The 11,827-nt window shown below is 38.4% G+C and overlaps 1 protein-coding gene across 3 annotated transcripts; it reads left to right on the top strand.

Moving 5' to 3' along the window:
* The first annotated feature begins 195 nt into the window (after positions 1–195).
* On the top strand, positions 196–9,776 carry LOC306909007 (class A basic helix-loop-helix protein 9). Of its 3 annotated transcripts, XM_079482342.1 has the most exons (4): positions 196–364; positions 3,363–3,440; positions 6,077–6,162; positions 7,518–9,776. In XM_079482342.1, the coding sequence occupies exon 4, from the start codon at positions 7,851–7,853 to the stop codon at positions 8,664–8,666; it is 816 nt and encodes a 271-aa protein (XP_079338468.1). In that variant the 5' UTR covers positions 196–364; positions 3,363–3,440; positions 6,077–6,162; positions 7,518–7,850; the 3' UTR covers positions 8,667–9,776. The 3 variants fall into 3 exon arrangements, 2 of the variants coding, with proteins under 2 accessions (XP_079338468.1, XP_079338469.1); XR_013788055.1 differs by lacking the exon at positions 7,518–9,776 and having other exon boundaries at positions 6,077–6,994; XM_079482343.1 differs by lacking the exon at positions 3,363–3,440.
* Positions 9,777–11,827: the final 2,051 nt, after the last annotated feature.

The following is an 11,827-nucleotide window of genomic DNA, read 5'->3' as shown; positions in this document are numbered from 1 at the left end:
GGTTGCTGAGGCTTGCCGGTGGGCCCGGGTGGGGTAACTCTGCCGCAGGTGGTCATGGTTATCCATCAAAGTTTGCACTTTGAACCATACTAAAGTGGGAGTGGATTATAGATCTGGGTCAGGTTCGGTTACAATCTCCCTAGATATGCGTTCAGCGGTAATAGAAATGAGGACATGACCATTGATCAACTTCAAACAGTTTCCCTTTCTGACAGTGTCCGCATACACTTAAAAATCAAGGGGCTTCAAGATGCCATCGAAGAATCTTTTTTTCTAAAAGAACATTTAACATCCAAAGAACATTTCTGTTTCTCAAAAGATTCTTTGTGGCGAAAAATTATACAATGCTTCAGATCATAAAAAGGTAAGAGATGACCTTTGAATGGTTGTTTGTGGGATCAAAAATGGGTCTTCTGTGGCATTGTGCAAGTAACGGTTTAAAGGTGTTGTTCACCTTCAAAATGAAAATCATGTCATCATTTACTCACCCTCTTGTCATTTCAAACTGTATTACTTTTTTCCACATAACGAAGAATGTTGTTGAAAGCCCCCCATTCACATGCATAGGTTACAATTCTTTTGTGGTCAATTCTTTAAGAAAGTCATACAGGGTTGAAATGAAAAGAGGGCATGCAAATTTTTGAATTTTCATTTTGAAAGTGAACTACGTCTTTAAGCACCGTTATTTTTTGGGTGTAGATGTGGAATAAGCTTGAAATGAAGTGTTTATACTTTAAATTCTACCATGCTTTATCAACCACTTAAACCATTATCATAATTTTCTGTCATATTTAGCTAGTCTGGGTAGTTTGTATTCAATGCATTCTCTCAGATTAACCAGAGGGGGGCAGACAAGTACTACCCATGTCTTTAGTTGTGTCTTAAACCACAGATCAGGGCCAAATTCACCATAGACAGATAACTGACCAAGAAAGGTGTGATTTTTAACATCAAGATTGTTTCATCAAATGAAAATGTCATGGTATAGGATTATTTTTATCGGCAATAATTCTGCGAAACAGATTACAGACATTATTAAAGAAAGGTCCATCACTTTAGAATGTCCATCCTCAGACCTGTGAAAGGGGTCAGATTTCTCAGGATAGAGTGACATGGACAATAACCCCTGTGAACTCTTGAACTCCCTCCCTGTATGTTACTTCTTGTTAAAACCAAAGGCTATTTAGGAAGTTCCTCATTTAGGTTGAAAAAATCACACGGCTATTCAGAAGACACTTCAAAGTCTCTGTAAACTGAATTTATAAGCGTTTGTAGATTATAATTTTCATTTTTCATTCGTGCATTATCAGCATTGTAGAACAAACATTTAAAATCTCATCTATATAATGTATGATCATAGAGTTTACCAGACTCATTGGTTTATTCAAAGTTTAATTTGAACTTTGCCTCTTGTGAATGCTAGAGTTCTAGCATTAGACATATTATGATGTTTATAAAGTTTTAATCTGACCAGATATAGTAAAAACGGTTTAAACATAACTTTAAGGCTATACCTCAGGGCAGTCTGAACTACGAAAGGCAGACTCCAAAAAAAGAGGGTAGCTTACATTCCTAGGACATAACAAGTATTAACCTACAGGCCATGTCATAGCATTTACAGTAAAGTTATGTCAAACACAGACTCCAGCCAAAGCATAAATCACATGACTGGGCTCTAGTAATGTAATACTAAGTGAAAGACCGGCTCTTTTAATTGCAGAGGGCTGGCTGAAATAATGTTAGTCCTCCGTCTCTGTAATGCTGCTATACAGGTAGTGGTCGGTCGACTAGCCTTGAGCATGGCATCTTAGCCTTGAAAGGCCAAAAGTGATTTCATATCTCCTGTGTCTTGTCAACACGCTTTCATCCAAACTCCAGCTTGTATCTTTAACAGCTCATATTTCACTCTTCTGGAATGTTCTGTTAACGTCTCACAAACAAATGTTAATATGAACAATTCCAACGTGATTGTCTTTGGCATTTTATGTGATTTTTTTATCTGGATCCGGGGTACATTTGGGTTGTTTACGTAAAAAATGCGGTGCAGGCTGTAAAAAATCAGTTTGAGTCACTAATATAGCAGTACATCCAACTTTCACCTTAATCCTGTGGTATTGTCTTCATGTGTGCTCATCTTGATAAACAAAAGCAAAGTATAAACCGTGTTGCCTGTTATTACCAATAATATATTGTTTTGTAATTGAAGCTTTCTCCGCATTTAACAGATTTTACACAAACACGTTTGCATGAATGAAATACACACATTGTTTATTTAGCTCTGAGTGGCTCCCTTTTTAAACTCAAGTCAAGGAATGACTCATTTCTGCGACACTTCTTTACTCCAGAGACAGAGCACAGGCAGCCAGATAGTGAATAAAAGTAGATCAGTCCCACCTCCCCTGAGAAGAGACGACACCTCAGCCAGGGGACAGGTGGACTCGTGCCAACTAGCAAGGGCAACAGAGTGCAGATCGCAGAGGCATGTGTCAACAATATTGTTGTACTTTTTTACAAGGGCTTGAATGGGCAGAGGAGGTCCCAGACATTTCCATTACGCTTTTAAATGCGCCCGAAGCGATCATAGCATATCGTTCGGGAACCCCCTAAATGAACACACTAGATTATAAACAAAATGCACGGAACAGAAGGACGGGGAAGTTTATGTACGCACTGAATGTAATGAGGTTCATTTTTGGTTTGTTCTGTGTTTAAGGCACTCTAGAAATTCGGGGTTGTTCAATTCGTGGTTGGGTAAAATGTGCACAAACTGTCGGGTTAAATAAACCTCTTCTTAATGTAAACCCAACGGTTGGATCCAAAAAAGAAAGCAAATAGCTTACATACTAATGCATTAAGATCGCATTAGCGGTCACCTACTATAACACATAGGTGACTTTTTTTCTAAGGAATGTTGTAAGAAACCACTGAAAATTGTATTTTCCACACGGACCTTTCATTTCCCTGCATACTTCTCAAGCCTTGCCACCCCTTTAAAAGCATGTATCTCAATAATTGTATCACTGTCTTCTAATAACTGCCAAAAAGCAGCTTCTCATTATCTAACCTTAGACTCAAGATATACAAATCTCAGTTATGGCCTGCCCATGCTATCTCTAGTTCTCCCAGCCGCTGCACGGCTATCTAAAAGGACCTTGATTTATACATGGCGATCGATAATTACTGGTGTCTTCCCATTCGTCAAAAAAGGCTGGGGTGGGTTTTACGAGCGTGCTTGAAGTTCTCAGTACAAGACAATTAATCTGCCAACCCCTCTTGTAAATCATCAATGTTTATGTGTTGGTCTACAACTAAGTCGGGGTGGGACAGTTAGTGATTCAAACATGCAAATGTTTCCATTGCAGATTAATCACGCATTCCTCGTTGTGGGGTGCACGAACAGGGGTGTGAGGTGGAACAACTGAGGTAATACAAAATTAAAGGTAGGAGGAAATCATTTCAGTTTCAAAATGTTGTCTAGTGAACTTGTTTAGAGGAGTGCTTTGCTAACAATGCCCTGGCAATCCATTCTTATGGGCTCTTCAGGTTAAGTGTCCAGCTCAAGGCTGCTCCTTAACCTTTGACCGAGCCATCAACTGTTCAAAGTCTTGACCATTATAAACCACTTTTTGGACAGTTTAGATATTATGTGAAGAATTGGAGAGAAACACTTTACAAGAAGGTTAACGCAATAGCTAACATAAACTAACAAATCAGTGAACACTACTTCAAGAGAATTGATTCATTTTAGTTCATGGTAATTTCAGTTAATGTATCATTAGTTAATGCACAGTGAACTAACATGAATAATTGTATTGGCCTTAAGGAACATTCACTAACAAAGGCTGAAAAACTATATAACAAATAGAACCTTATTGTACAGTGTAAGCAAACTGAAAATGCATGCTGGAAAAGTTTTAAAAGATCTTTTTTATTTCATTATTGAGTCTTCATTTCGTTGCACTGTACTTGTATGTGTGTAATGACAATAAATTGAATCCAATCCAATCCATTTCATGTTGTTTTCAAGCTGTGGAAGAAAAAAAATCAATTATTACAAAGCACTTTAGTTTCCAAACCTCTCCTACAAAACCTTCAATTACCAAGTACATCAGTCTCCACTTTCTGTGTTCATGACCCCTAATCTTTGCTATCATGACCACTGAGAAAAAGCAGCAAAAAACAATTACGCTCACGTTCCCACGGTCTGGCTGCGGTAGTTTTTGTGTTTGAGAAACACCGTCCATTACTCGCTTAGTGGTGCATTACCAACATATCAATAACACTACGGATTCTTTTCTATATTAAGATGTGCCACTGCCAAAATGTCATGACTTTTATTCAAGTCTGAGTTTACTTGTGCAAAGGTTGTGGCTCTTTACAACTAATTTCAAATTATAGAGCAAACGCAGTATGTCACAACCCACAGCCCTGTGTTTAAACAGACCCGCATTTTCGATTATAATTGCAGAACGAGAAAAGGAAGAGGATGTTGTAATGCCTACTTAAGCAACTCTATTTTCCGCTAACAAAAACCAATTTGCCTTTCACTGGAGAACTGGAAAACACCCCACGCCTATGAGCGACATGAAGTCAACACATCTATCAGTCAAAACACGTTACAGTAAATTGCTTGTAGCTAAATGGCTTGACTAACCACTCTTAGCAAAAGCCATTCAATTGTGACCATGTACAGAATAGTCTGTATTTATGAATACTTTTATACGGTATGGTCATTTACTACATACTGAATATTGTTAAATAGGCCTAATCAATTGCATATGTTCTGGCAACTTATCTACAGCATTGTGTTAGTATTGAAAATGTTGTGAGTTTGATTCCCAGGGAACACACACGACACAAAAATATTCCCTGAATGCACTGTAATCGAACAATGGCGGTACCCATTCAATTCAACTGTATAGACACAAAACCAATGCAAGTCAATGGGTACCGCCATTGTTCGTGACCAAAATTTTCCAAAATATCTTCTTTTGTGTTCTCCAGAAGAAAGAAAGTCATACAGATTTGAAATGACAAAAGATTGAATCATTTCAATCACACAATTTGAGTCTTATTCAGTGCGTCCATCCATAATTGAATGCAGGGATGCTCGCAATGACTGACACTGTATAAAATGACACTTAAGACACCTAAACATAGATGGTTGGAGTCATAATAAGGCCCTTTCTGTTGAGCAGTTAAAAGTGGACAGGAAGGAAGCAATGTCTGAAATGGTTTCTCATTCCTTGTTTAAAGGTTATTGCACCACCACCCATTGCTGATATGATCTGAGCTGTTAGAAAACACTCTTTGGCCGCTGATTTGGCTGGAGGCTTCCGTGCTGTTTGTAAAACTGACACAAGCTAAGAGAAAGAAGTAAAACATTTGTCATTAAGAGCTCATAGCAGGTCTAACCAGTGGTTTCCTCTAGAAACTGGAAAGATTGATTTGTGCAGCGTTCTCTGGTGAGTGAGACTATGAATGAAGGTTCAACTTTTATTGAAGTTGTCCTCTATCCACAGAGAAATTTCTCTAGAAATGCTCTAGTGATTTTATTTCAGTACACCTGCTTGCTATCAACTGAAAGTTAAACTGATAGACCATTGACTATTAAGAATTTGAAAAACTATTTTATTACGTGTACTGAACAAAATAATGCATTATGTCGAGAGTATATTTTGAGAAATGCCTCAGTGGTTTTGTATTCATACAATGGAAGTCAACGGGGGCGATGTTGTTTGCTTACCAACGTTCTTCAAAATATCTTCTGTTGTGTTCTGCAGAATAAAAGAATGTCATACAGGTTTGGAATAAATGTAATTGTTTAGATGTTTTCCCCACTTAAATAAGTCACTTTCGATAAATGCATCGCGCAATGTAAGTGTTTTTTTTCAATGCAAAGTTACTATAAATATTAGGCCAATATACACCAACAAGCCACCGACACGCATGTTATATATTTGTAGACCTTCTTTAACATAAAGTTAACAAACCACGTTGAACATTGACACAAAGATCAGGTATTCCATGAAAAAAAATGCTTATCACTTTTCTTCTGCGCATCTCTCAAACACAGGCAGCTGTACGTGAGTCTTTCTAAACATACATGTGATCAAACTGTGTACGGTGTCCAAGATTAAAGGAAGGAAGTGATACATCATGGTGAGTAAATGATGACAGAATTTTCATTTTTGAGTGAACTATCACTTTAAGCTTACATCTGAGGGAATGTGTCTCAACCCTTATAATGAAACCTTTGACGGTTTTGGGGGAAAAACACTACAATCGTTTTTTATACAGCAGACTGTTACCATTCAACCAAGGCAGAATAGAAAAGAATGTACAGTAGAATAATCCACAGCGATTACAATAAACCTGACAGTTCAAATACACAGGGATACAGAAGCTGCTTGCCAGGATAAAAAGTCAAAAGCACCAAGGCCCTTAATTCACATCACAGGTAATAATTGTAAAATACCTGTGTTCCTTTTCCCCCGCTTTGAAGTGAAGTGGCTACTGCCTGTTCTTGCCCCTTAGGAAGCGCACATTAGATTTATGACTTTACAGACAACCAAATTACACTGTCCCTCACTGCAGCCCAGGAAAGCTACTAATCTCTTAATACACAACAGCTAATTGTGACCATACAGAGATCCAGAGTTTATGTGACACATGATAAGTGTTTTTCCATCCCTCTGGTACAGAAAAGGTGTAAAGGCAAATTGGTAAAATCGGCTTATCTGATGAAGCCATAATTTGTCATGAATGTTCTCATTTTTCTCTCAACACCAGGGACAAGGCAAGGCAATCCATCTGGATCACGGCGGGGAAAAAACTTGGGAATTAAATATTTTTTAAACTGATGTCAATGTTGCGCATTATAGATGACCAATGATTTATGGTTTTGAATTGGGATTTCGGCCTCTCAACACCTTCATAGCGTGCAAGATCTTTCATTGTGTTTTGCCTTGCAGAAAGAAATCATGTTTTAAAGAAATGTAAATTCTCTCATTATTTGTTCATCCTCTTGTCATTTCAAACCCGTATGACTTTCTTTGTTCTGTAGAACACAGAAGAAGATATTTTGAAGAATGTTGGTAACCAAAGAACATCGGCCATCATTGACTTGCATTGGTTTTGTGTCCATACAATAGAAGGGAATGGTGTGCCGTTGTTCAGTTGCCAACATTCTTCAAAATAATGATCTTCTTTTGTGTTCTGCGGAAGAAAAAAAGTAATTCGGGTTTGAAAAGAGGATGAACAAATAATGACAGAATTTTCCTTTCTGGGTGAACTATCAGTACAATTGCACAATGGTTCCAGTGTGTACGTTCGGAATATGAAAGATCTGTGTGAATTCATTTCAATTATGGCTTTTTTCACCATAAAATCATTTTATTTTTTTGGAAGAAAGATAAATAACCGTTAAAGTGTCAAAAACAAACATGCAGTCATTTTCACACACCTTGAAGTTACATACGTCTGTCAGCTTTGCAAATTCCATTCCTCATTTTCAGCACCGTACAGTTGGAAAGAGCAGATCCTGTGTGTTGAGGAGGTGTGTCAGAGTCTGTTGACTGATGTCTACGTTTGCCTGGAGGGCACTTGTAAACACAGAATACACCTTTGCTTATAGGCAGCTGGCCCACGTGACACTTCAGGTTGTCTTTAAAAGCACCGCTCACCTTTGCTGAAACTGTCAGATCTCATTTGGTAGAAGAACAGAGATTTTCAACATGTGGATGTTCTCCAAAGCTTTCTGTAGATCCTAAAGAAACAAGCTTGCCACGCCACTTATATTTAAGCTAAAAGTTGTAGTTTAAAGCAGGACGAAGGTCTTACCATCAGCGATGAATTTGGGCGGCACCAGTACGGAATCTGAAGTTTCAGAGGATGAGTTGGAGGATTGTCCCGTGGGTCAGGATGATGACAGTCGAAATGAAGACCCCAAACAGCATTCCGTCTCACCCTGCCCCAGTGATCCGGAGGACGTCAAGGTGGTCAAGATGCATAACCGCCCCGTACGGTCCAAAGCACGAAGAGTCACCGCCAACATCAGGGAACGAAAGCGTATCCTGGACTACAATCAGGCTTTCAACGCTTTACGCACCGTTCTCAAGCACGACCTCAGTGGGAAACGCCTCTCCAAGATCGCAACCCTACGCCGTGCCATGCACCATATTTCAGTACTGTCCTCATACCTGCGGACGCATTCAACAACAGAACCGGATTCAGCTCCCTGCACCCATACAGAGTGCTACAGGCAACCAGAAGTGAACACATCAACTTTCCGGGAGCCCGTTGAAAACTATCTTCACCATCAGAGAGATATCTTTGGAATGCATGACCAGACGGTCTCCCCAGAGATACCTCTGTATCAGGAAAAATCTAACTCAGCACACCTCTGTTCACCATCTCCACAAAACAGCCATTGCAGCCCCAACAGCCAGATTCACATGAGCCATGGACACAATGGTCACCAATGGGATGACCAAGGCAGTGCTAGAAGTTATTACAACGGGGGTCCTGGATATCAACATGCAATGAGGGTCACCTGTAATCAGAACCACATGGAGACCTATGCAGAGTCTGCTAACTCAACATTGACTTGGCAAATGGGTTGCCTTCAATATCACGGATACCAACAAACACTAAGTATGCACTGAATAGCGTTTATCATTGTAAGCGTTTATCATTTTGTGTTTATCAACACAAAAAAACAGTGCATTGCATTTGTAGACACGTGATTGGAGACCTTTATGGATGTATGCTGATACTGTATATTTGTCTTTTTCAGACCGTATATAACAACAAATGCCTGGTAATGATGCCTACATTTTCGTGTCTGGTGTACCGACATTGTAAATATTGTAAGATATTGTGAATTTAGGTTGTCTGAAGATTTGTCAAATGCATAAACCCCCAAAAAAGCAACTTTTATAGCAATGTAGCTGTATTTAAATGAATATTCAATGTTGTTACATTTACAGGTCACTACAGGTCAAAAGTTTTAGAACCGTGTCCGCGAAGGAGTTTCTGCCGGCGTACGTCGTGTTTTTTCAATTGTTTCAAATGGAAACACCACGTTTTTTGAAAAAGCAAGCAGCTGGCATTTATTTTTGCACGAAGAAGTTAAAAAATCCCCAACTTTGGGCAGACAGCTTTCAGCCGCGTAAGGCCCGATTCACATTTCGTGTCTAAAACCGCTCAGAAAACGCGAGCCACGCTGCTTTCTCTCTTCAAATGACCCTCAAAATGATTAGAAAATTACTATTTTCATCAGTACTTGGGGTCTCACCCTTAAATGCTTTTTAAACAATATTTAAGGGGTTGCCATCTATTCTGTGTTCTTCCTGAGTGCTCTTTTCATTATTAATACAAAATCACCCATTTCAAAGACATTTTATTGACTACAATTTTAATTTGACATTTTTGTTGGTAAAAAGGTTTATATTAGCACAATTATGTTTTTGTCTACAAAACTCAAACTTCTAAGCATACAGCTTCAGATCAATACCTTTTTAAGATGAAGAGAAACATTTAAGTGTTCTAAACTTTTGACTGGTAGTGTTTTTAATAAAAATATAAAAAGTGGGTAAATAATCTGCCTGCGTCTTTATAAATTATACATATTGCCCATTAAACACCATCTAATTCCAACAAGATGTATTATCAGATTGAAGAATGTGCTGTTTAAATAATATTCTATTATATTTTATTGTTTAACATTACACTCTAGAATGGTGCTACTCTATATAGCACTAAAAGTGGTTCTTTGCTCCTACCTGAACCACTTTTAATAATATATAGCACCATATCTTGATGCTTCAGTGGTTCTTTTGGGTGACCGAGGTGCTATATAGCACAGTTTCCGTACAAAGAACATGTTGGCCTGTTAACCTGTTAAGCAGTTCTATATAGCACCTCTGTCATCCCAAAGAACTGCTGAAGAACTTGAAGCACCAATGAAGCACCAAAATATGGTTCTATATAGCACTAAAAGTGGTTCAGCCAAGAACTACTTTTAGTGCTATATACCACTATTAATTTAGAGTGTATGTATTACTGGCAGAAGGGGGCAGTGACAGACCTTTACTGAAGATCCCCCCAGGATTGATAAAGGGAGGTGATTCCAGTAAGGTAGATAAAAGATGAACAGGAAGGAACTGCTTTGAGATCTCAACCCTCCCTTCCTCCCTCAAGGCAGCTTTATGACTCGGTTTTGTCTCTTGATTGGGTGAGACTAGAGAACAGATTTGTTTCCTCTTTACCCCCTCTTAACAGTAGGATCAGTTGTTATGGACCAGACTGACAAACAGATTTGAAAGAATTCGTGGAGAAATAATATGAATTGTAAAACTTAATGTCCATGTGTGGCATATGCAGGTGAAAGGTTACTATGTGCAATACACAAAAGGGCCACTTGAGGGCACCCACTGCATACAAGATTTGTTCACTATACTGTACACTCAGTCATAACTAATAACGTTTAACAGATGGGTTTAAACCTGCTAGAGACAAGAAGCTTGTGGTCATGCAGATGTGGATAGATAGATAGATAGATAGATAGATAGATAGATAGATAGATAGATAGATAGATAGATAGATAGATAGATAGATAGATAGATAGATAGATAGATAGATAGATAGATAGATAGATAGATAGATAGATAGATAGATAGATAGATAGATAGATAGATGATATACAGATAGATAGTGTTCCTATAGCACACAGTAAAGAGAATTGCAGAAGTCAGGAGTTTGATCCCATGGGAACACACACTGAAAATGCATTTATTAAATGCACTTCAAATTGCATTCAAAACTAAATTCGAACAAAATCTGCAACCTTTAGATAAGCACTCAAGATCAGTCAGCAATTGTACAATGTAAATCTGTACAGGGAGCTCAGGCCTATATATGCAATTATATACAGTACATTCCTACCACACTAAAGATATACTCCGTTAACCACACTTTAAAACGGAAGTATTTTACACTCAATGCATGTGATACCATCAGCACAAAGTTCATCTTCATTTTTATTTATAAGTCAGACTGCCCACACTTCTCAGGCTAATTACCATTTCATGAAATGCCAGGGTGAGAAAAATGGCCCATCTGTGAATCCTTTTAAGGTCAGCTCTGTTTTATCCACTCACCACCTTTTAGACGTTTACACAACTAAAACAGCACGTCAATGTGAGCATAAACACAGTTAAAGGCTAGCAAAAACCAGCTACACCATTGAAGACAGATGTTTATAATGCCACATAATCAACCCTGCGTCTTCAGAGTCCGTTTGACATGAAGAAACAGAACACGATCCCTGACGGATTTAGTAAAAGTCTGTTAGCCAGATGAATACAGACTGTACATTGACAGTGGAGATTTCTCTGAATCATTGCCTTGGACTGAGTGGATTGATTCATGCCAGTTTATTTTAATGGGACAATGATCATGTTATAACCAGAGACCCGTGGCACATTTTAGCTTTAAAGGATAGTTCACCTTTAAAATGGAAATTCTGTCATCATTTAAACACCCTCATATCATTTCAAACTGGTCTGATTTTCTTTCTTCTGCAGAACAAAAAAGAAGATATTTAGAAAAATGTTGCAGAAAAACGTTGGTCCCTGTTGACTTGCACTGGTATTGTGTCCATACAATAGAAGTCAATAGGGACCAAACATCCTGGGTCATCTTGTTCTATCTTTCGCACAGTTTATACTAAAGTAGATTTTAAAACCCTGTGTTAGATGTAGTGGCGTGTTTTAGAATAGAGAACAAAAATCCACGCCATTCGGATATCTCTGGGCATCAGAAT

The sequence above is a fragment of the Barbatula barbatula genome, assembly GCF_947034865.1.
Source record: "Barbatula barbatula genome assembly, chromosome: 19".
NCBI lineage: Eukaryota > Metazoa > Chordata > Actinopteri > Cypriniformes > Nemacheilidae > Barbatula > Barbatula barbatula.
Note: the sequence above shows the minus strand (reverse complement) of the source record. Positions and strands in the feature narration are given on the sequence as shown.

Coding starts and splice junctions, on each gene's coding strand:
- LOC306909007 (XM_079482343.1), top strand. CDS start 7,851: ATGAATTTGGGCGGCACCAGTACGGAATCTGAAGTTTCAGAGGATGAG.